Genomic DNA, 26,975 nt, shown 5'->3' on the forward strand with positions numbered 1-26,975 from the left:
TTTTCATTTACAGTTAATTAATTAATAATTAATTGGAGAGAGAATTTCTCACATCTGCATGCACTTTGCTAATTTTGATGTTCCCTTATATTTGAGGAAGGTTTTGTTTTAAACAAACCAAACAAATGCTGCTCATTCTTTACAAAACGCTACAGTCATTTGTAAAGTCAAGATACCCCTTTCTGTTGTTTAGGCTAATTAGGCTGGAAATCTGCTGGCTTTGGGTTTGTGCCAGGGATTGGGAGTGAATGTCTTTATGTGTCAGGGAGAGGCTTTTAAAAGGGATTGAGGGAAAAAAAAGACTTGCATATTCCCAGAAATGCACAACAATTGCACAACTTGTGCACACACACACACACACGTACACACACATGCACACATGCACCATTGCTGTCACTCTGATCTCTCTTTTCTTGCTTTGCTTTCTCTCTGTGGACAGCAGACAAGTCGACACAAAACTGTGGAGGTTGATTTGTAGCTCCATGCTGCACTGCGATCAGACTGCTTATGTGATATTAATTCACATAATTTGGCCTGCACTGCAGACATGGAATGATCGAAAGTGGTTTCTCACTGTGCCTCTTTCAAAGGAACCATTCATACTGAAATTGACTATATAGGAATCTCCAATAGATAAAATAAAAGGATAAGGATTTCACAGACAAGACAAAACAAAACAAGGGATTACATTTATTGCAGGTAGGTTATCTTATCTGCACCCTTTATTTTAGTAGATGGTCAATGTTAGTGTTTAAAAATTCAAAAGGTAGTTTAAATGGCATAGTTTTGATTTTTACTGACTGACATTTAGCATTTATGAATCACATTCTCTGCTGGGTCAGGAAAAGCTCTAAAATGATACATTTTCTTCATCAGTATGTTACTTGCAAGAAGGTCAGAGGTCTGATTTAGCTACAGCAAAGTGTCCCATAAGCTGGGAAGCAGACTCTGTCTTCATAAAATACACTTTATGGGTGTGGATCCTCAATTTCCTGAGGGAGCTCTGGGAGCTCTCTTTCAGCTGAGAGTGTCTTCCATTTCACCTGGACCCATTTGTCTTTTTCCTTTTTCTTACAAAGTGTGTATGTTTAAGGAAAATGTGTCTTGTTTCCCAAAATAACAAGTAAAGGTTGACCAGTTTTATTCTGTCAGGGTTAAAAAGAAGTGGAACACTGATTTAAACTTCTTCTTCACTGATGCGTGACAAGTTTGTTGAACTGTTGAATAATCAGGGATCACAAGGTCTAATGAAACCAAAAGCACAGTGAGGTGTCTGACTTTGATCTTTTGGAGGTTCTTAGCCCTCCAGTGCGCCAAGCCATAAACTGTTATGATGGGAGGGGTGAGCCAGGAGTGGAAGTTTTTAGATACCGTCATGTGTTTCAAAGTGTTACATCATTTGCATGTCTTCCACCAGGAGAGTATTACATCAAGCCCTGTTTTAGAAGGAGTCAGTTACTTTTTTCCCCATATAGTGAGATTTTGATGGCTCAGTGAAGTAACTTTAGTGAAGGAGACACAGGTGCATACACACACACATAAGATGCAACCACACAGGCATTTGTAAAACACAAACACACTTTTCCGTTTTGTATTTTTTTGAATGGAATTGAATTTCAATTCTCCCATGGTTAGTCAGGCAGTGTTACACTTTCTCCCATTATGGCACATTTACTAAGATATCAGGGTGCCAGTACAGAGGTCTCCACTAGTCTCTCCAGCGGAGGCTCATCACCCTCAGCCTAGCAGTTGATGTGCTTTGTTGGCTGTCTGCTAGGGGCTGAACGGAGATGGCACCATGCTGTTACTGGTTCATGCACATACTGTACTGTTGGTGTACATGGAAACACACATGCACGCGCGCACGTACGCACACACGCACATACACACACAAACAGACACAGAATGGATCCTAGTGCATACTGTATACTGTAATGTCAGTTGAAAAAGTCTACTCCCACTTTCTTGTTTTCTGCCCTTGTCACATACACCACAGAGTAAATTTAGGGTCAACAGGTCACCGGCAGGGTACAATGAGGGTCCAGTTGTAGAGAAACCATGGTAGCTATTTGCTTGATTGCTGTGGTTGCTATGACAGCGGAGATTATCAGACCACTGCAGAAATGGAGTGGTATAATGGGCAATTAGAGCGAGGGGATTTGACTTTTTGAGGAGCACATCAAAGTACAGCAAAAGGTAATGATTCTGTATTATCAATAATGAACTAATGACTAGATACTATATGGAGTTGCAGAGCAGTGGGGTGAAGTGGCTTTACTGTAGAATTTGCAAAGCATGCTGCCATTCAGACAACATTACATATGTATTTTTTAAGAAATTTATTTTTAATCTTCAAGATTTCTTTTAATGTATCTGTACTGTATCTGCGCTGGCTTGGCTGCTATCTATTTTTCATCATTCATATTTATTTTTTACATTTATTCAGCCATGTGACAAAGACACATTTGTAGGAATATTCAGACAGGTTGGATCTCATTAACTCTGACCTAGCAAGTAGGAAGTTGATCTATCATTAAAGTGCAATCTTTATGACCTGTTCGAGGGGAAAGGGGAATTTGAAATTCAAATTTTCATAGTAGCAGTCTGTCATACAAACAGGTGAGTAGATGGCAGAAGCCTGAAAATATAATAGCATGACCTGGGATTTTTTTTTTTGTTTTTTGAATCTCTGAGGCAAGCCTGTCGTCAAAGCAAAAATCAATATTAATGAATTATCATTAAATGTGAGGGTACCAGTGTTGAGGGCTGTATAGAAGGTTAATCAGATGAATTTCTTCACTGAAGTGCTTTCATAGCTGTTGTGTGTTGCTATTTAATGGCAACAAGACAGACAGAAAATCCATATGCTTCTTGGTGTAAATCTAGCATATGCATTCATTCAGTGTTAATTTAACTCAATGTTAAACAAACATATTGAACACCCTACAGCCGATCACAATCGATTCCAGACCAAGGTAAATACTAATATTTATCACTGCAAAAATGATCATGAAGTATATGTTAAAAGAGTGTGATTAAAATTAAATTAGCATGTGTGTAAAATTCATCATGTTGTTAATTTTGGCTATTGATTATTCCTGCTGCCTTTGCAGCTGTTAGATGTTTTTCTGTAGTGGCTAGCAGTAATTAATGTAATACTCTAAAGATTAGCTCCTACACCTGCAAGTCTCTTTTCTTCCTTCCTTCTCAATTCCAAACAATATAGATGTCATTTGTGATTAATGTTTGCAATTAATCTTTGCTAGATCGTTTTTGTGATATAGTTATAATTTGTGTAACAAAATATACTATAATAAAGACTTTGATGGCCTGTAGACACTTGCAAGGATGATGATCCTAAAGTAAGCATGTAAATGTATGTTGTCCATCTCTTTCCACTAATCCCTGAGGTCCCCTTAAGGTTAGCGATGTAACGATACACTCAACTCACGATTCGATACGATTTCCGATACTGGGTTAACAATACGATTTTCTCATGATTTTTTTTAACAGAATGAGCTTGCAGACAAATTATGACTGAAAAAGATTCCTTTAATTATTTCTCAGACAAAAAACACATTTCTGAGGTAGGGTGTAACTGCAAAACACAAACTATGCAATGAATGCATATTTAAAAAACATATATATTTAAATATATGAAAAATACAAAATATATTTCTCTTATCATTAACAAATTAAAGAGAATCCATTTTTATTTCTCTGAGGTAGGGTAAATAATGCAAAACAATGCATATGTCCTTCTTAAAAGTGCAACTGAAATTATATTTTATCATAAATAACAAAAAATAAAAAACAAATCCCACATCAAAATAACTACATGAATAATACAAATAAATAAAATCTCTTCAAATAAACAAACTAAGGTTGCATGTGTTTCTAGTTTGGGATTTACATGTTTTTTTTGAAGGAAGATCAGCATATCAACATTCTCAGGCAGAAGCTGAGATCTCTGCACATTCACAATGTCCCCTGCTGAAACAGTTGGGGTTTTTTCATCACTAAGCATGGTGGTGGCTGTCTTCAGAGGTTTAAGAAGGCTAACAATGTCCTCAGCATCACGGATGTCTGAGTTATCCAGTGTGTCGATTTCATGGGCATTTTGTCAGACGTCTGCGCTGAGGAGAGCTGCTGCCACGGCTGGTTGCTGTTCGAGATAGCGTTCAATCATATCCAGACTGCTGTTCCAGCGCATTGCAACGTCCATGATGTGCTTGTGCTCGTTTACGTCCTTGTTGAGTAGCGCTTTCTGTTTGAATGTGAACACAGCGGTGACTGTAGGGCTTCGGTCTCACCCGACCCAGGAGACAGGTGACGAGGGGTACACCCAAACCTGTTTGGGTGGCCAAGTTTAACGTGTGGGCAAAACACTTGATATGAGGTGCCAGCCCGGCCTCCCTCACCGCAACATCCATATTCCTCGCATTGTCCGTAACAACAGCAATTCCATGTTGAGCGTTTTCCAGCTCCCATTCAGTCACAGCCTCTTTTAGTACTTCAGCAATGTTGACCCCACTGTTTCTGCGTCACTGCGTTTCAAAAAGAGGGCGAGTTTGAAGGACAAAGTTCGCCATTTCCCACTCGGCGGTGATCACATGGGCTGTGATGGTTATATAACCTTGGGTCGCCCTGGAGGTCCAGCCGTCTGTTGTGATTGATACGCTAGCTGCCTCTCTGAGGGCCTGAACCACCTTTGCTTTGGTTTCCTTGTAAAGTCTGGCTGAAGTGCGGGCGTGATGGGAGGCAGTATTTAGGCTCCAGTGTGTTGACCAACAGCTGAAATTCTTCATTTTCAACTACGGAAAACGGCCTCATATCTTTTGCCATGAAAACACCAATGCACCTCGTAATCTCCTTGGCCCTTGCACTGGTTTGGCCGAGCGGGGCTGCGAATCCGCTTGTCAGTGTGGATTGTCCTTTTAACTGTTTTTTCTGCTCAGGCGGTGGTGACTTGAGCTTCTCACTATGCTGCATCATGTTGGTTGTGCTATTTGTGTAGGTCATCACCTTCTAGCAATATTTGCACGCTGTTTTTGTCTTGTCTGTGATCTTATCGCCCTTTTAATTTTTGCACACAGGGAAGCCAAACAAAGGTGCTGCCACACCTCCGATTTGAAACTGGTCTGTGCATCCTCGATTTCAAAATCACTTGCCACCGCCGCCATGTCTCTCGTTCCGTCTGAACCAATACGCGACAGCGACGTACGGCGTCTAACACCTAGTGACGTATGACGTCCAACACGTGAAATCAAAAGTAAATTACGCCCTCTGCTGTTTAAAAAGGGCATCACGATTCATTTTTCATCTCAGCGATTTGAATCGTCACACATTTGTATTGATTTTTAACTGTCTCGCGATGCATTGTTACATCCCTACTTAAGGTTGGTCATATCCAGAATGAATTTCTGGATTGAGTCAGGAATCAGCAGCTCAAATGATGACATGATATCATGAACATGAGTCACATGTGGGCCCTGGTACCATCCTTATTATGTTAACGACTGAGCGGGGGCCATTCTTGGACATATATGTGTGCTGTGGGGTTTTTCCAGCGGCTGCCTGTGGGGCTCTTCCTGCAGCTGGTTGTGGGGCTCTTCCTACTGTTGGCTGTGGGTTTCCTCCAGCAGTGGGTTACGCTGTTCCTTCTGGTGCATGCTCTGAGTTAAGCTCATCTTCAAATTTAGTATCATAGTCAGAATTTGTTTCTACATTATCCCGATATTCTGAGACATCCTCTTCCCCTTCACTACCTGTCTCAATGTTTGCTAAAAGTTGCTCCAAGGCCCTCTGAGCAGTGTACCTTTTGCTCATAATGCTGGTGGAGGATTGTAGATGAAATGACCTATACACTGCGATCAAGAGTTATTTATCTGTTTTGTCCCTCCCCCAATGTGCAGGTGCACGGGTACAGTGCTTAAATGTCTATAATATTTTGGTAACATGGTGCAGGGTCCCACACTACAGAGGGTTAAAAAGCACGGGAAAAGGGAGCAGATGTCTTCTCTGTGATTAGATTGGAAAATTGTGCTCTCTATCCGTGTGTGTGTGTGTGTGTGTGGTGGTGGTGGGGTTCTGTGAGTGAGTGAGTCAGTGAGTGAGTCAGTGAGTGAGTGTGTCTTTTATCTAGCATGCATGTTTCTGTGTGTCTGTGTGTGTATTTGTCTGTATGCGGGTCAAATTGACCCGAACATCATATGAGGGACATAAATATGTGGGGGTATTGTAGCATAAATACTCAATGATCTTTTTTTTTTTTTTTTTTTTTTTTTTTTTGCAAATTCTTTACAGAAAATAAGCCAAGGCCATGGAGTTTCAGGTCGAAAACATTTATTCTTGTATAATTTTTCTTTTAGTTAGATTTAAAACAGAAAACCGTTTGACCTGAACGGCAGCACAAGGATAAAATTGCAACCTTTTTAATCCTTACTTAGAATTATTATTATTTTATAGTTATGTTTTCCAGTTTATTTAACTATTATTGTTTTTGGTAAAGCATTCATTTGTGTTTACTTCCAAGCCTGATTTGTTGTCTGTTCCTTGGCAACCATTGTTCATCAAACATGCCTAGACTCATTGTGATTATCATCTGTAGTCTATCAAGGCCATCACATGGGGGCGACATGTTTTCTCTGTCTTTGTGTTAAACTTCTGATGCTGTCCTTCTTTTAACAGCACTTGAAAAGACTTAACCAACCCTCAAATAACCCTGATAACTTGGTTCTCTTGTTTAGACAGGAGACCAATAGCTCCTAGGTAAATTACTTAGCAGCAGCAGATAATGATGCACTACCTTTACTGCTCTCTCTCCAAATCAAGCAGTGTTTCTTTCTGTCTGTCTCTGTCCATCTATCACCCACACACACCCACACACACACACACACACACACACACACACAAACACAAAAATACACACACACTAGTAGAGGGCACAGTCAAGACAGGACATTAGGACATTAGCAGCTCACTGAGGTCCTTCAGCAACGGCAGGTACGAAGAGCCTGATCACACCTCTGAGGAGCTGAGGGAAAGAAAGAGAAATAATATCCTGAATGCTTTTTAATGAGTGACAACAGATTAGCGGGGGATTGGATTTGACACAGCATCTCCAAAAGTTACATTGCAAACAATATGCTCTGATCATCTCTCTGTCAACACAATGCAATGGATTTATAATGAATTGAATGTTCTGTCCTGTCTGTGTTTGTGTGTCTTTGTTTTCATGGAAACTTGTTTAGAAAGCGTTAGTCAGGATTCAGGCAGAAATATCTCCTCACCTCACTTGCTTTATTCAGATTAGACGGAGCACTTGGTGTCTGGCTTTCAATTTTCAGGCATACATGTCTATGTGCACGCACGCACACACGCACGCACGCACGCGCGCACGCACACACGCACACACATTCTGTACTCCCCAAGGCCTTTTGGCTTGTGAAAAGGGACAAAGAGCTCTATTGTTTTCTCTGTGATTCAGTTATTACACAGAGATTAACACAGTGGAACTCTTTTGTGACACTCAAGGGCTTTGGACCCAGAGAGAGTGGGCACTGGATGCCTTTATCTCTATCTTTCTCCCTCTTTCACTCTTTCTCTGTGGCTCGTCCCTCTCTCCCTCTATTTCACTGTCTCTCCGACAGACATACACACACTTGCACATGATGTTATGCACTTATTCAGGCATTGCCAAACAAACAGTCGCAATTATGGCTAAAGATGGTGTCTACACACACACACACACACACACACTAATGCATTTGTCTGGAGGAATGTGTTTAGTGGCTGATAAGGAGGAGAATAGGACAATTACACTGAATCAGAAATGCCAGCGCAGCTACAATTCTTTCACACACACCTGCTCCACACATTTGAACACTGCACACACATTTAAACACACACATTCAAAAGTCAGATATATAGATGTATATGATCCAATATATTACTGGTAATAATGAATCTACTTACATAACCTACATGACTGGCGCAGCAGCAAATCAATTATGTTATAGAGCTACAAAACACATTGTAAGTTTGATACCCCTTGATTTAAATGACAAAACAGCAAAAGACATTGAAATATTGTATTTACAGCAGAATTGATGATTGTCCCTGAAGAGAACACATGACAACCGCACATAAAATAAATGAACAAGGAGAGGAGAGAAGCAGAGGAGTGATGCAGTTGGGTAAATGGAGAGGAATAGTGGGATTGACAGTAAGAGGGAAAGAGAAAAATAGGGAGAGGTGAGTGAGTGAGAGGATGACATCATGCTGATAGGACTGAGGCAGCAGGGTCCCAGTGGGATCTCCCTTCCTCTGTCTGATGTATGGCATCACAGTGGGATCAAACACAACCAGCGGGGAGACTTTCAGCTCCGAGCAGCTGGAAGAGCATGAAAATAACATCCAAGCCTTTTGTGTGTGCCTTCATCTCCATGTGTGTGCTTGTGCACATGTGTGTCACTTGTTCGCTTGCATGTGTTGCATTTCAGATGGTAGCAGTACAGTTCATATTCATTTAAATTCCCCCAACATTTCTATTTGTGATAAACTGACTTGCAAAAAATTGTGCTTAGGGATATACAGTAGCTTCAGAAAGTAGGCACTTTTTCACACTTTATTGTGTTGTAGATTTAATTTTAAATGGATAAAATTGCCATTTTTGCCCATCAGTCAATACTCAATAACCAAAGTGAAAACTGTAGTCAGGAGCATCCTGTTTGCTTTAATTATCAGTGAGATGTGTGTAGGACTTCAGTCCATCTGTGGCAAATCGAATGAATTGAAGATCGTTAGGAAAGGCACACACTTCTGTATATCAGGTCCCACAATTCACACTGCTTGTCAGAGCAAAACCCAAGCCTTTAAGTTGAAACGTGATAAAAAAATTGTGATAAAGCATATATCAGGGCAAGGGTATAAAACTATTAAAAAACGTACCCAAAAAGACTTTAACCTGTAATTGCTTCCAAAGGGGTGTCTACAAAGCTTCTGTAAATGAGAGATTTAAATTAAACAATTAAAGCTATAAGGAAATGGATTTTTAAAAGTTTCCCCATTAACAATGACAAACTGCATCCACTGCACAGTGGACTTGACCAGAGTGGGAATTAATCATGCAACCTTATCAATTTTAATGACTTGAAGTTGTGATCTACACAGGGAAAAAGGTGGCATCTCAGGATGTTGTCAAACTTGATTCACAATGTGCAAAATGAGACCTTTTAACAAGTGAAGACAGTCAGTTTCTTTATGCTCATTCATTTATTTAAACTTTTTCTTTTTGAATCCAGTTGAATTGTGTGGTGGATTAATCATTTTGACAGTTTATAAAATTATTAAATGAAAGCATTTGATAAAGCCAGGAAGATGTTCCCAAAGCATTGGGAGCCATGGATTTAGTCTCTGTGTGATCTTTACTTAAAGGTGTTTTCATATCTCTTATATGTAAATGCAAAATAGCTTTGACAACATGCAGTGTTGATGGCAGCATGTGCGTGTGTGCATGTTTGTGCTTGTGAGCGCTGTCATCTCATGTAAATTATATATGTATTAAATGTCAAAGCTGAGGGATAGGATGTTTGAATGTGTGTTGATATAGCCATGTTCCTGACAGCTCTCTTATCGAACTCTCAGGGGTATATACACTGGAGAGAGAAATGGAAACAACAATCAACTTAAAGTGATCTTGGACAGAGGCAGAAATTAGTGAATAGGACAGGTTTATTGAAGCACCATATTTGTGCCTTAGAATTTCTGCTTTTATCTTAACATTGTCATGTATATTACAGTATGTAAAACTAATAAACACAGTTAGATATGAAATGACCACATATTTTTCACATATCTCATTTTCCCTCTTGGTCCTGTCACAGAGGAATGCACTATTTCACTAGATTACAAACCGACTCAGGCCTGCTGTTTTAGAGATAACACCCAGGTAAATTTTGGCCCTTATTCCCTTTAAATGGCAATCGTATCTTAATGTACAAGACAGCGCATGATGACAATCACGGTCAAGGTTATCAACTGAACCCACTATACCCTCATTGCTCTCTGTCTGTGCAAGAAGTTTTCGCTCTCTGTCACGCACTTTCTCACTCTTCCGGTCTGTGTCTCCATTCTCCAAAAAGTGTTTAAGATGGGATATGGTGGTGCTGTTTTAAAAGCACTCCTTTCACTCCAGTCACGCTATCGTTTCACCTTCACCTGTCAAAGGTGCTGGGAATGCATATCATCTCTGGCATTAACATGTTAGCGCTCTACAAAAGTCACTGGCTCAGATGGTAAATGTGCACACATGGGTGAGTGATGACGACGTGTGACGCAAGTTGCCATTTTTCTTGAATTCCAAACATTTCAGAGAGATAATATGTTCATACAGTGTATTAAACTGTACAAGCAGAAGTGTAAATGTAATCTGCATTTTATAATTGTATTCACACTAATTAACATCCTATAAAAGCTTTCAATGTGATTGTATTAGGGAGGGAGAGATCCAGGAAATGTGGGCAGATTCCTTCACTTACTTTTCTAAGTTGATAGACATAACAAATATGAAGTATTATCATGAATGACCTTCAGCTGTGTGTAGTGTTTATGTACTTTGAGTTATTTTATCCAATATGAAAGGCTGAAGCTTCTTTTAACTGCTAGGTTCCTCTCTGTTTCATGAGCAGAGAGAGAGAAACATTGGGGTAGAGGTGTTTTTCAATACTATAGACAGATTAAGGATTTGCCTGCAAAGCAAACAGCTGGTGTCTGCAGTTATATTTGGGCATTTATGTCCAGAATTGACTATCACCAGCCTGATTTCCACTACAGGGTCCCAAAGGACCAGCCAAAGCCTGCTCATTATTAATGTCAGTCAATTTTCCAAATAGCAAAATTACCAAGGTTTGTTTTTGAACTACTTGCCCACAGCAGTGAAACCAGAGCCTTGTATCAGTTATTAATTAATGAAGGTTTTTTAACTGCTGGTGGCCTGAACAAGACACTTTTTGCTTTTTTTTTGGGCGTGGGTTTAATGATGCTTTGTTTCCACTAGCAGATCCAACTTGATGATGCTGGACCTCAGGCGAAACAGATAGCCATGACCAGCCTTCCCACAGGTGGCTTCTAGCTGTTAGCCTTTATCCCTGTCTTTTTCTACAAAGACGGACTAATTTCATTGCTATACATGGATTTGGAAATATTGCACATCATTACATGCATGCCTTTGCATGCTTCTGGAAATGCATAAGGTATTGTTCCTCATGCAAATGTCATTGCATATGTTGTGGTTCCTGTAAGGCTCACATAATATATACAACATTGGGAATTCTCCATACAAACATATTTTAAGTTTCTATCCCAAGTGAGAGAATTGAGTGAAATAAATGAAAAAGTAAGGCAGAAAAAGAGAGACAGAGTGCTGTAGTGTCTGCTCTGCTGGCTGACTGACTGACTGATGTTGGAACAAATTATCCTGGCTGATGATAGGACTCTGAGTTAATCCTGGATGCCATCACTGAACCATGTCATACAGATCATTCAGTCACTTATATATGATAATGTGAATGGGTAAAAAACTGAGTGAAGGTGAAGGTGTTACTGAGTGCATTATTTTTAAACGCCAATTGACACATTGTCAAACAAGTGGTGTTTCATATAACCCTGTTGCTTATTTTAACAAAGACAATGTTGTCACAGTCTCTCTTCCTCATGCAAGATTTCCACTTCATTGAGAAAATCAGTCAGTGTCAGACTGGAAAGGAATGAGAATGTTTGTTTGTATCCTGTGTGCATGTGTATAGTTGGCAGTATGCCGATTATAAGGAGATTAGCAGGTGCTCATTGTTCTGAGAGGTGTGAAAGAAGCCAGAGGGAGCTGTGAGACAAAAAACTCAGAAAAGGAAATGCCTGATTTCTTCCTAGCTTCTCTCCTACTGACTCCTTTGTCTTTGCTGTTCATTCTCTCCCTTTTTTAAAAAATCTTCTACCCAGATTTTGCTTCTTATCGTTTCAATCACTTGAGGCCTGTACTACAAAGCAAGTTCAACATACCCAGGACAACTATTATCGTTTACCGAACCTAAGACTGACCGTCCTGGATAACCTGTACTACGAAGCTGGTTATCAATTGGCTCAGTTAACCCTGGGTTTACCTATCCGGTTACAAGCACGCTCATGTGAAAGAGGCGGAGTTGTTAATTATAAGCAACATCGTCTGGACCATGAATAAAGTACTTAATATGATATGAGAAGAAACGCTGATGCCTACCGGCAATTTCGGTTCTAGCAATGTCCAAAAGTGATGTTCAACAAGGTGAAATGTAAACATGATCATGTGATTGGAATAAAAAAAATATTATTTCAATGTCTATATGTTAATTTCTATTAAAGTCAAACTAAAGATATATTGTAAATAAATGAATGAATTATCATTACGTTTGAGTATTTGCGCTCTTTTGTCTGATGATGAACAAATTATTATGAACATGTGATGCAGATAAAACAGTTAAAGTTAATATCAGACTGTTTCTGCTGCAGAGAGGAGAGAAGAAAGAGGAGTAGTTGATGTCAGACTGACTGAAATGTACATTTATAATCATGGAAATAATTAACAGTGTGTGGCTAATTGTTCTAATCAAAGACATCAAAGGTTTAGTTTTTATTTCCAGTTGTGGTCACTGGGTCTCTTCATGTTATTCTGAGCTGCAGTGATGAAGAAGAGAGTAAAATCATCATCAGTGTCAGGAATACTGTCGGATTAAGGAATATTTGTTCAATTAAAATGAAACTATAATAGTTATTGTACAGGCTATTTACTTAGCGTGATAAACCCTTTTTTTTCCTGTTATAAGTGGACACATGGAAAGACTCAAACAGGAAAACTATTCCACTGATTTTTTATATTTTATATCTACTGCTCGTTATTATTGATTACTTTATTGTAAACTCTTTTGTCACTGTCAGCATCCTGTAGGGATGATGACTCAGTTTTTCCAGTGATTTGATTGGTCAGTAGTTTGGCTGTTGACAGGTTTTGATCTGATCCTCTGAAGTTAACCTGCGCCAGAGCAGGATAGGAGTTCAGCGTAAGTTACCATGGTGATTTACCCCAGTAACAAGAGAACCATCGTTGTAGGACTGGAAAACCCAGATTTAACCTGTAGTTACCTCGATAACCTCAAACCCTGCTTCGTAGTACAGGCCTCTGGCCTCTCTTGCTCATTTACTGCTTCCTCCATATTGCATAGTTTCCATCTTTGTTGCTGTGAGGGGTGACTTGATGTTACTTCCTGTCCGTCTCAGGTTTCTGAGGTGACAATAGAAACCGTGGCATGCTGCCTTCCTGCTGACAGCTCTGTCTTTGGAAGGCGGCATTATTATTTTCGATGTGGTAATGAGCCAGAGGATCCATTAGTTTGCCAGTCAAGGTAATGATGCTGCTTGTGAGCTGTCATTGTTTACAACCACATTGTTTACAATGTTGCATTTGTAACCATTAAAAGTCTGAACATCATTTTTTTTTTCTTTAACTAGTGTTTTCTTTCAGTTAGTTTACAGCTTATATGCTAGATGCAGTCTCTGTCAAGGTTTGGATTACCTTAATGTAATTGAAGGTCAAAAATTGTACATTAGATATAATGACTCAGATCCCATTGGTCCAATTGTGATGAATCTTGAGAGATTGGTTCAAGAATTGTCTGCATTTATGAAGAATTAGATGTTTCACAGAAATCTGCCAGTAACCTCAAATTCTAGATCCAACTTCTTTCTTTTACAACATCAAAATAATTTTCAAACTGCAAAGAAACTGCAAACCTTTTTGTTCTTCTTGTCTATGTCTTGTCTAACCCTAAGCCTAACCTTAACCCTAACCCATTACTAATAGAAACTAAAACTAACATAAGTTGTTGTACAGTAGAGACAGTATAGTGGGTCTGGGATGGAATGACACTGTCTACTCTGTCTATCTGTCTGTTTCCTGTCTCTTGTCTGTCTTCCTACTGTCAAATGTCTATGGAGGAAAACTGACATCATTGTGTTCTTCAAGAAAAAAAGTTGGAATTATTTCCTCCTCTCTTCCCTGGTTTCTTTGACATTTGGGAAGAGATTTCTAACTTTGTATGCAGATGGTTTCTCCTGCATGTCTTCAAGCCCAGCACCCAATCTAGGTCAACCATCTCACTGCCTCCCAGCTGCCTGAGTGTGTGCGCATGCCTGTGTGTGTGTGCCTGTGAGTGTGTGTGCTGTACTTTCAGTGCTCCAGGCTACACTAACAATAACAACAATTGAAAATATATTTGTTGTTTCTCCTTTAAGAAAAATCCATTAAATATACATTTTTGCTATAGAGTACCAAATAATTGGTGTACTTAAAGTAACAGAGTAGAGTATATCATAGAAATGCTACAGTAGCAATAGCTGACGGTATTGATTAAAATAATCAATGTCGCTGTCTCTGTTGACTGCTTGCTCTGGGGCTTTTGATAGTGAGCAAAACAGGCCTCAGGCATCAGATCACAGATGTCTGTGACCAGCCTCTTGAATCACTGAGGCTGTTCGAGCCATGAGCCACACCCACCTCTAGTCTCACTCTGTGGTCTGGTACAGCCTCCTCTATGGTTATCTGAGCTTGCTCTTATCTCTTGGGGGGAATATCAATTTGACAGACCACCAACACACATTATCAATCTGTGCATAATTTGGACATTCACACTTTTATTCCTTTTAGCACATTGGCGCATTATTGCATATTATTACAGAGCTCTTGGACTCTGGGACTACAGGAGCACCAAATGCTTTGTGCCCTAGTTCGTACATGTGCAGAAAATCGCACACATGCATCTGCATCTGTGTATATAGCGATTTACATTCATGGTGAGTGTTTGTGAAGTCTAATGTAAGGATGTGTTTGTGAATGTGTGTTTACTGAGAATATGACCACACAAAAATGTCCATACATGATGATAGATTTTCAAATAGGCTATATTTGTTTCAGTTTTGAACAAAATTCTTTTCTTAACTTCCTAGGAAGTCTGACTTTTATAACTTAGGTTTTTGTTTTCTTGATATGGAAAGGTGAAAACATTTCACACTTTCAGGTTATACAAAAGCCTTGTAAAAAAACCCTAAACCCCAGAACTTTGCTTGTTAGGTTCTTTCACTCTATAATTTCAAACTTCATTTCAAACGTAATTTGACAGCATGAAACTGAAAATCGCAGCTGCAAACATGAGATTTACTATTGGAGGTTGTCAGACAGGAGATGGACTGCTAGCTGAAATCCAAAGGAAAAATTCTAGGATGCTTGTTAGGATGCTTGTTAGGCATCATAACTTTTAGGACCAGGGTGCTAGAGAGGATCAGTCCCACGTATAACCCCTTTCACACTTAATGAATGCTTAAATATTATAGAATCACACTTACATACACCAATTATTTTGCAACTGATGTACATGGTTTTAAATAGCTCACTTATTATACCTATTTTGGTTGTTTTTGGTGTTCTTTTTAGTAATTATACATACATTTTTAGTTGTGGGTATGTCTGCATATTTAAAAATATTTACATACTTGGCGTACATTTTCAGATGTCATGTGGAATGCCCGTCTGTGTGTGTGCATTTGTCTACACACATGTAGCGTGCACTCTCCATCCCTCAGCAGTGCTAACTGAATTATGCATTATTCAGAATTTAATATCATCAATCATCTAAGACATTCCTATGTGCCAGAGTTTGAGAATCATTTTTGAAAGGCAAAATTGGATGTGGAAATTATTATTATTATTTCTTAATTTCCCCAGCATCATTCTGATGCCATCAGTATTGTTAGCAATATGCTTGGGTTGATTATTATTCGAGCTCTTGAGGATGCTGGTCAAGTGCACACAGCTAATGATATATAAGGTATCACTTGTTATCTGATGTACAGGATATTTAAAACTCCCAAAGTCAAATTTATATCAAGTCTATTCTATTCAGCTTAATGTACATGTTGCACATTTTATTATAGTATTAGAAACAGGGGGACCTTAAACATGAGTATCATTTCATATAGAACTATACAGGTTTGATAGGCATCAAACTGTATTTGAAATTCAAATTAAATGAAAAGATTAGCATGAGTCAGTTTTAATAAAGCTGACATGGATCACAGCAATAGATAGAGTGCACTTAGTGTAATACGTCATGAACAGCTGTGTGCCTGCGAGTGTCTGTGTGTGCTCAAATGTGTGTGTCTTTCCTTGAATGATTGTGGGTTCAAGAGACACCCCATCAGAAACTTTAATTTTCAGAGAGTGGCTTTCAGTCATCAAAAATGTGGCCTAATATGCACAAGTAGCCCTCTCATACTGAGCCATAGAAACATTTGTCTTTTAAATGTATACCGTGTATTAGCTCCTTTTAGGCCAATTAAACCATGTAAAAGGAAGCACAGACTGAATACTGACTGTATCCAGAGGACGAAAGTACTATTTTATATGGCAAGATAGAGAACACTTTCCCGTATTTTACATTAACCAGAAACAATCCCCCTAAATTAAAAACTAAATTTCTTATAACTCACACCCAAATACAAAAAGTTATCTATGGATGCAGGGAATATTTACATTAAGTACAGATAGAGCAAATTATTACACTCAAAATTAATCAACAGAGATCATGATATACCTTTAAAAGTGGCAAGTATGTTCAATGACAGAATTACTCTTTGAAGCCCAATGTAGAAATGATGGGCGAGAGATACAAGAATTTGTGGTGTAGGTATTTCATTTTCAAAACAGTCTCTCGGGATGCTGTAAGAGACGGTATTATTATGCGCCAATTTTAATGATGCAATGAAAAGAAGATGCAAATATTTAAACTTTTTATTAGGCATACCTTACACTGTTACATCTGCCAGCCTAGCCTTACCTTTTAAGTTAAATGCCACTGTGTGTGTGTTATTGTATTGCAATGTATGGCTTGCAATATATGACACATTTTCAGCGTTGATATCATTGATCACAACGACAAATTGCAGTAGCCCTAGACTCCATCGACAATCCACTCTACATTCTTCATTGAATGTCCTTGCAATGACCTGTACTCTGAATCAAAGGTACTGTAAAGTTCGTCATACATCCTTCACAAATGTATAATGTGTTCTTAAATGTCTGAATATGATTGTGACTCATGATGAGTTTCAGCGAGGCTGCTAACATTGGGAGAATTTTCAGGAAACAAGAAACCAGTATGACTCTAATGTTCTAGTTTGCAGTGCATATAAATGCATTAGCAAGTCAGAATTTGAGTATGACTTGGCTTGTCATAGTAGGGAAAAGTTCAGGTGTTACTAATAACACTAACTAGGTCTCTACATGGAGTCGCAGGACGCCATGACAGTGGGACCAAGTGCCAGCATTCACAATACCAGGACCCTGAATCAGCTAAATGGAATCCAGACATCGTTAATTTTATTATTTACACCTGCACTTCTTCTACTGTGCCATATCAAAAGTATAGAGGAGGATTCAAACTCTACCTAGCATTGCACATTTCACATCAACAACATTCTTTTGTATAGCCATCACACAATTCTTTCCAACCTAGACTGCATTTCAAAGCTTTGTAAATATTTCAGCATTGTCATTTCCTGTGAAGGGGCAAAAGCATGCTTTTGATTGTATTCCTTAGAGGAGCCACCCACTCAAACATGCTGAGGACAGTTGCTTCCTGATCACGCAATACTTGGGACCTGGCCTGGCGAGACTGAATGCCCAACCTCAATGTATTTTATGAATACCACAATGTTCCGCTCATTTAATATATGAGTAGTTGTCACATAGCATTGTGTATTGGAAGCTAGGGACACAGCTTGTTGTGCAAATTGGCCAGACAATCAAAGCGATTACATCTTAAAATGGAAAGAAAAAGACACTTCACAGAACACACACAAAGGTGTGTGCATGTACTGAATATGTGTGTCTGTATGTGTTTGTGTGGGCACGCACATATTCATGTAAGGTGTGTTCTGCCAGAAGGGAGTATGTGTGAAGGCCTGTCAGGTCAGAATGTGATCATGGGTTAGAGGTGCTAAATTAATCTCAATTGCAGCATATGACATATTTTAATTGGCAACCTAAGGATCTAATGTACGCTAATAGAAAGACAATGCTTATGAATCTTGGAAAATACTGTGGAATGCAACAAAGAAAATTACATAACCACAAATGAATTAACATATTGGATTGAATGATGGACAATGGTAACAGCATAAGTGAGGGAAGCAAACCTGTGGATCAACACAGTCTCAGTCATCTCTATACATTGGCATGACTTCAAAGTGTCATACCTTTCCTGTGTGGCGTGGTTGCAGCGCCCCTGCAGTGTAGTTGCCGTTACGCAGTATCCACCGACTCTGCTCCAGCCACATAAAATCCAAAATGCTGCTGTCTTTTCTACCATCAGGTGTTGTAAAGTTGCTCCCTCATCACTTGCTACTCTATGTTGATGCAGAGAGGAGACCAAAAGTAGCTTGTGAATTGTCTCAACAGATTTCAAATTGTACAGGGTGATAAATACACAGCCTTACATACCATTTTACACAGGGTGTCAGTCAAATATCAGGTTCTATAAACTAAATTTTAAACAATAATACAGCAGCAAACCACTATTTTCTATCCAAAGGTATAGTGAAGTAATGGCGTTCTGAGCAGACACCCTCCTTGTATGTGCTGTAATCTGTTTCGCTGTTTTGGTAGTGGGTCTTGCAGCCTGTGCATGCTAGTGCATGTCTGTGCGCAGGTTAGTACATATATATAAATATCCTCCACTGAAGAAACTGCAGTTTCGTCTTAAAAGGTCTCTGATGAAGAAAAAGATAAAACCAGTGCACAAGTTCAAAAACTGTTTCATTTGTATGTCTGCCCCAGTGGAAAAGTTAATTTTTCTGACCATGGAGCAATACTGGTCTGGCTTTACCGTGAAGGAGAACACTACGAGCTGCTAAAAGGCTCCAGCTGGCTTACTGCCAGCATTGATGTGGAGCATATAATGGCAATGCTAGCGTTGGCTAATGGTCGTGGCTGGATTGTTTTTTGTTGGCTATCGTGTACACAAGTTAACTTATTCAGCTGTGCTATTTTGCTGTGTGTTTGTGTAACACATTACTGACTGAAAACATGAAAAAAGGGAGGAAGCTGGGGATTGTGGCCGACGAAGCATTTGTTTTAGTCAACAAAACTTGGTCGTCACTGCCACTAGATGTTGCACTAGACCACCAGCACCTCAAAGAACCTTTAAACATGGTACCACAAATCAAGGAAATATTAAAAAAATGTATTAGTTAGTTAGTATTAACTGTAGAATTACTGTTTCCGAGGCATACCTTTTGTCAGCGCTCTCATCATTTCTGTCCTGCATTAAAACTTAAGGCATTATATACAGTTAAACTATGAAGTTCTTTTTTTACTTCACCTCTAGTGAGGGGCATGTATTGCTGTGAGATGAAATGTTTTACACAAAATGTGATTCAGTTCATATACAGTTGAAACCAGAAGTTTACATACACTGTATAAAAAGACACATAACCTTTTTTTTCTCACTGTATGACATTAAATCAGACTAAACTTTTCCTGTTTAAGGTCAGTTAGGATTACTAAAATTATTTATATTTGCTAAATGCCAGAATAATGAGAGTGAATTTTTTAGACAATTTTTTATTACTTTCTTCGGTCAGAAGTTTACATACACTAATATTACCAAGTCTTTAAACAATTTGGGAAAGCCCAGATGATGATGTCATGGCTTTGAAAGCTTCTGAAGCTTCAACATTTGAGTTAATTACAGGCACACCTGTGGATTTATTTTAAGGCACACCTCAAACACACTGCTTCCTTGTGTGACATCATGGGAAAATCAAAAGAAATCACCCAATATATCAGGAAGAGAACTGTGGAATTCCACAAGTCTGGTTCATCCTTGGGTACAATTTCCAGATTTCCTGAAGGTGCCACATTCATCTGTTCAAACAATTATACACAAGTATAAACAGCATTGGAATGTCCAGCCATCATATCGCTCAGGAAGGAGACGGGTTCTGTGTCCCAGAGATGAACATGCTTTGGTGCGAAATGTGCGTGTCAACCCCAGAACAAAAGCAAAAGACCTTGTGAAGATGCTGGCTGAAGCTGGTAAGAGTGTCATTATCACACAGTGAAATGAGTCTTGTACCGACATGGACTGAAAGGCCACTCAGCGAGGAAGAAGCCATTACTCCAAAATCATGAGGAAAGAACATTATGTAGAAATATTGAAGCAGTTAAAGTTTGGGTGCAAATGGGTCTTCCAAATGGACAATGACCCTAAGCATACCGCCAAATTAGTTACAAAGTGGATTAAGGACAACAAAGTCAATGTTTTGGAGTGGCCATCACAAAGCCCTGATCTCAATCCTATAGAAATTTTGTGGGCAGAGCTGAAAAGGCGTGTGCGAGCAAGGCGGTCTACAAACCTGACTCAGTTCTGTCAGGACGAATGGGCCAAAATTCCAGCAAACTATTGTGAGAAGCTTGTGGAAGGATACCCAAAACGTTTGACCCAAGTCATACAGTTTAAAGGCAATGCTACCAAATACTAATGAAATGTTGGTAAACTTCTGACTTTGAAGAAAGTAATAAAAAATTGTCTAAAAAATTCTCTCTCTCATTATTCTGGCATTTAGCAAACATAAATAATTTTGGTAATCCTAACTGACCTAAAACAGGAAAAGTTTAGTCTGATTTAATGTCAGACAGTGAGAAAAAAAAGGTTATGTGTCTTTTTATACAGTGTATGTAAACTTCTGGTTTCAACTGTATGTATATGTACACATCCTGTTGAGTCCAGAAACAGAATTTCTAGGAGACAGGGTTGTTGTTTCACAGCAGCCAAACTCTAAGGGACTATAGGAACAAAAGACAGCTGTCTCTCCCTCCCCTAATATTGCAAGCTGTAGGCTACAGTATACTTTTTACAGATTGGTGATGCAAAAGCATAAAACCATGATAAACCACCATTAAAGGTTATTTTTTCTCTGCCACATATTATGATGATATGACATCACATTAGCCACAATGGGTGGAGTAGATCTGTGAGAAACTCTGTATTCTGAGCACCTCTTACATTATACTGTAACACATGTCATGCTGTGGCACAAATGCACTGCAACTGCTTTGCTCTTGTTGTGCTAGGATGCGACACTGTAAATTGTGTATGTTTCGATATCCATCAATCTTTAGGGTTGAGTTGTTGTTATTCATGAGTAGCAGAAATCTGTAATGTACACAGAGGGAGATGCAGTGGTTCCTTGACTGTGATTGGTTGTCTCCTTTGCAGACTGTAAATTTGTGAAGAAATTAGTAGGAGTAAAACTTCAAACAGTGATGTGCACTTTTTCTTTTGTTTACACTTTGTTCTCCCAGGAATTCTACGAAACACTAAGTCCTCTACCGTGCTGCCAGAAACAGGAGGCTTTGTCTGAGCTTTTCATGTCTTATCTAGGCCTAGGCCAAATTAAATGTCAGGCCATCATTCCTGCTCAGTTCAACAGGAAGCTGCACACAACTCATATTAGCCATAATGTGCTACAGTTAAATGTGTCCCCAGAGCTACAAAAGCCGCCTCTAAGCTGAGGTTCCCGTTACGTTGTACCCTGCAGGACATAACACATCTATTCAATAGCAGCTTAACTGTGCCTGCTGACAATAGCCTGAGAAGAATATTGGGGTGATGGAGTATTGTGACATTTTATGGTGAATGTGTTGGTTCTGGGATTATCTCTGAAGCAGCCAATATACAGTGAGCCAATGGCAATTTGCAATTTTCTCAGCACAGCACCTGCCTGGACACTAATCACAAAGGGTTTGTGCCTTCTCAATACATGATCACTGGCTTCCTCAGAAAATAAATGGTTCACAATGATGTGCATTGTTATATACCGAGGCTCCAAAATTGCATTTGTGCTGGGTTTGGATTAAGGTTTTTTTTTCTTTTAGTGATTCAGATGATTCAGTCTACAAGAATGCACTTATTAAAATCACTCAAACCTTGCTTTGCTTGCTGAATGCAATTGTATTTGTTGCTTGTATTTGCCAGTTTACTAAATAGTGTGAATAATGTGTCAGAAAGCAGTTGGATAATAGGGGTTATCTTATGAGCCAATGCCACAAGGCACTGTTCCTCAGTGTCAGTAAATGCAAAACAACCACTTGGAAGGCAATAATGAATAGAGTTCAGTTTTTTGTCTACATTTATTCAGAGTCAAACAGTCAACTTTTTCAAATTTTCCTAGAAGTAAAAAAAGCACACAGCCAGTGGGTACAGACATTGCGACTTTTCATAACCTGGTATAACTGGTAATGACCGCATTTCATATAGGTGAGCCAGTTCCAGGGCTGTGGTATTGTGTAGGCTGGTTCTGGCATGGATTCTTGGCACAGCTAAATTGATTGAAGCCATCATTAATGTTATTAGTCACACATGTAATTTTCCTGCCATGAGAAAGGTCTATCATGCCTATTTCAAAATACAATAGGGTTTAGTGTCACAAATGTAACTGGATGGTTTGTGGAACCAAAGCCAAACAACCATGTCACAAAACTATTGCCAAAGAACCATAGATTAAATTATTGATGGAGCACATGTTAACATAGGTTCATTCTGTTGTGGCAGGTCAGGGCTCCAGTTCATTGCCAGAGGTGTTTGCTGTTGAAAACAACTGCAGGACTCCACAAAGATGGTGAGATGAGTCTCTCCTCTGCCCACTGACTTGCACATTTGGCTGTCTCATTCAAGAGAAATGCCGCAGTTGGCCAGATGGTGTAATATGGTCTTTGCTGGGGTTCTGTTTGCTTAGGAGCCAAACTCTGGTGACTCATCTTCACTCAGGAGGGGAGATGCCAGACACAGAAGTGGTGTTTGTCAGTGAGAGTGAAAATAACCATATGCAGGCCGTCTCACTAGCATCTTTTATTTACCGACACCACCCTGCCTTGCCTGCAGTCTGTCTGCTGGCTAACTGAGTGGCTGATAGACTGACTGGATTTTTGATTTGTAGGCTGTCTGAATCTTACTGTCTTTTTTAAGATAAGTGATTTGCTTGATGCTAATGGCTCACTTGCCATCAATGTCTATCTGATTAGTCAGTTACAGAATTATGGTAAAATTATGTTATTTTACATTATGTTATGTAAATCACAATCAACACGCAACTTGCTTTTTTGTGAGACAGCAGCAATTGTAAAATGATGCAGGCAGTGTGTGGCATCTTTGTCAACCTTCTTAACCTTAATTACCACAGAACCATGAGATATCTGAGTGTGAAGTGGCATTTCATACCAGTCTAACCTGTCCTCTGCCAAATTTGTTTCAGTTCTGCACCACAAACTATGCCTTACTAATTAGGTCAATGAGGTTTCTAGAACTGGAGCAACCCCAGACCTACAGTATAGGCAGAAAGACAATCTGTGTGTTTTTTTAACTACTGTTTCATCTAGGACTAACCCACAGGCAGTCACACACAAGGAAATGTCAGTTCACGGAGCAGCAATGTCACAAAATCTCTTTGTCATATTAGCTTAAAGGTCCCATATTGCATAAACTGAGATTTCCACGTATTTTTTGACTTCTGCAAATTTGTGATGTCACTACTATACAGTCACTGCTGTTCACCCGAAATCTGCTATATTTTTACTTTTTATTATTCTTATTACTCAGAAAACAGTCAGATCAATAAGATCAATCAGATAAATTCTGTGAGGCATGGTTTTTGGTTATTAAAACCACAAAGGTATCTACTTATGGATATCAAAACTTACACTGGAAAAGTGTAAAATATTGGACCTTTAAATAAATAACTTGTCAGACAGTTGTTCAGGGTTTGTGTATAGCATATGATATCTGTAGTTGGTCATCTCTTTATTGGTAAAATATTAGGAATATATGTAGACATGGAGCAGAAAATAAGATTCTAGTATATCTTTTTGTAGCATTCAAAATACTGGTTCCTGTGGTGGAGCATATTATAGAAAGAAGTGTCAAATGATGCATCTGTTATCACTCCCAGTGTATCCAGACTTACAATGACAGATGTATCCATGCAGGACTGATGTTAATTTGTTACAGTTGGTGACGTGGTGTTTGATGAAGGTCAGAGACCCAAACATCATACCTTCCTCTTAAAGTGAATCCTTGTGAGAGAGACTCATCTCTTTCAGATGAACTGTCTGTTAGAGACACTCATGACTTTCCTGTATTCTGATGAAGTCATTTAAATCATGATGAGTAGGGCATCTCATTTTAATGAGTCTACAAGGATCTCTATTTGTGAGGTGACATACTGGCAGTGACACAGGTGAGAGGTGTGACTCTGTGTGTGTGTGTGAGTGGGGATGTTGGAGACTAATTGCTGTTTGCAACTAGCATCCAGGCTTTGCTCTCATTAACATGCCACAAGCACCCACTGTATCCACAGAATTGTAGAATCAGGGTGGTGGACATGTTTAAAGGATTGGTTCCACCTGATATTAAATGCTAGACTCCCTTTTTAGCCAGACTAGTGTGAATGAGAGAAAATAACTTTGCAATTTGTATCCCCAACTTTATTAGATCATTCAAGCATGGTTTATCTATAATTGCACTATTTCCCACAACATAAAAGTCACAGCAGTATTGCAAATGGTGCTGAGGGGAACAAATACAAATAATGTTATTAAAAAAATTGGTGTAAAGCAAAACAAACAAAAGTTCTGTAGTTAAAAAGACCATCATTTTTCGTGCAAGTTCTAAGCAGATTTATGTATTTCTTTGTAATTTACATCATTGATAATAACAAGCTTGTAAAGTGTTATTCAAAAGTGCCTTCATTTCCTCCATGAACTGTAGGTCAGCTGGTCACCATGTTGATGTTACTATACCAAACTACAAGCTAAAATACATAAACTAAACTAGCTAACTCCCTGTTGTTTTTAGAATACCACATGCACCTCTCTCTTACATCTCATGCAGTGTCTTCCTCCATGTCTCCCCTACACCTCCTCTGTCTCAGTTTTTATTTGTAACTAATGTTTTAGAAAACTGAATTCAGTTTTTGCTAAACTGAGATTCAGGTTTTTTTTTTTATTCACTACAAGTGGCCTCAACTATACATCAGAGAGGTGAAAATTAGTATTCTTCATTTGTTAGCCTATTTTTTCTTCTTTGTCCTACATTGTTGCTATAATAATGCTACTCCAAATCAAAGTGTAATCAAAAGGATAATCTGTCACAGAGGCAAGGTGGCAGCGTATAGGTCTCTTCTATTCTAAAGTAGATTTCTTGAGCTTACTGTAGGCTTTAGAACTGGATTGACATTGATATGACCCGTTTTTACTCAGCTCTATTTCTTCAACGCTGTACTTTTAAAACTGGCTTAACAGTAATGCTTCTTCTTAATGTGTGTTTGATATTAGCAATGCCAGTGCCAGAGCAGCCTGCGGAGCAAGAGAAGGGGGCCATGGTTCCCCCTGTGATGCCAGCCTCCAATGGAGACAGATCTGAGACAGAGACGACCTCTTCCATCCTTGCCTCTGTCAAAGAGCAGGTAGGCACTCTTCCATGTACATATGTCAAACCTGAATTGTGTTTACTTCGACAAGAAGCTTTTGCTTTCCTCTCTTTCTCTCGCTCTTTCTACTTCTCTCCCCTCATAGCCCTTGAACAGCTTGCTATGAGGAGGGTCAGGAGGTTGTCACTGTTATTCAGGGAAAAAAGGCGCTCTGCTGTTTTAAAGTGTTTAAAAGAAAGGAAGATTGATTGCTGCCAAGGGAATGCAAGAGTTTAATGGATGGAAATGATGGAGATTATGGGGCGAGAGCTGTAGCCAAGAAGGCATAATTGAAAAAGTCATTAAAATCAAGGCCATTACTCGATGGGGAGCATTGAAAGGTGGCTGCAGTGCTTCAAAAGGACATGGCCAAGATGCTGCCTGCTTTCAGGTTAGCATAAACAATGGGGAAAGAGGGAAGGACAAGAAGACATGTAGAGATGGGAGAGGCAAATGCAAGTCACGGGTGAGTGAAAGAGGAGGAAGATGGGTGCAGGACAATAATAAGTGACATGTTTTCCATTGGAAGTTACTGAGGTAAGATGTTGGGCTGAGGAGGGGAGGGATGAGAAAACAGAAAGGAAGGAGACCAAAAGGGAATGATGGGAGGCGAAGTAGCGCTGCGGGTTAGATTTGTGCAGGTGGCACTTCTGTACAAAAATGTTGCATTTAAGATTTAACACACAGTATATTGAAATATACAATAAAACAAAAAAAAAAAAACACATCAAAATACATTACAAATCCCCCTGAAAAACACCTCAGGTTCACACTACTTCCATTTGGTGATTTGTGTTTAGCCTTGGACTTATCCATTTGTGTAATGCAGTGTTGTTTCATGTAATACACCACAGATTTATCATTTTGCCTATCTAGACTGACTCTACAGCTCTCTTTCATTTAATACCACAAAATATTCCATTTACCCTTACCAAATGAAGGACAAGTGCTGATGGTAATTTAAGCTTTTTTCCCCCTTGCAAATGGCATTCATTTGTTTTGTTTTTTTTCCATCAGAGAACCTCTCAGTGCTCTCACATTACTGAATCAGTGAAGCAAGCAGGGTTTAGTCAGATCCATGTACTGGACCAATATTTGAACCGGCAGCTCTACCGTCCTGTTGGGAGAGCAAATGTACAGGAGGAAATACATCACAGAAATGTAGCCGTTGTTGAAATCGTATTTTCTTCTGCAGAGTGACATCTCAACAAACTTCTCCCCTGAGGAAAAAATGTTTTCAAAATTTAAAATTAGTTCCTTGTTCGGTCACCAGAAGGAAACGGGAATGGCTTTGCATTCAAGTTTTCGAGTGGAAATATGAGTTTGTTACAATAAGCTTTATCAGCTCTACATAGAAGCACAGTGGA

General features: G+C 39.1%; 1 protein-coding gene across 1 annotated transcript in view; it reads left to right on the plus strand.

Annotated features, from left to right (window-relative positions):
• ctnnd2a (catenin (cadherin-associated protein), delta 2a) overlaps positions 1-26,975 on the plus strand; it is a 278,083-nt gene that overhangs the window by 10,770 nt on the left and 240,338 nt on the right. Inside the window, exon 2 of the mRNA XM_056364392.1 lies at positions 25,475-25,605. Within this exon, the coding sequence (XP_056220367.1) occupies positions 25,477-25,605 (129 nt within the window). The 5' untranslated portion in view covers positions 25,475-25,476. The remainder of the gene's footprint in view (positions 1-25,474; positions 25,606-26,975) is intronic.

The sequence above is a fragment of the Seriola aureovittata genome, chromosome 20 (genome assembly GCF_021018895.1).
Source record: "Seriola aureovittata isolate HTS-2021-v1 ecotype China chromosome 20, ASM2101889v1, whole genome shotgun sequence".
Taxonomy (NCBI): Eukaryota; Metazoa; Chordata; class Actinopteri; order Carangiformes; family Carangidae; genus Seriola; species Seriola aureovittata.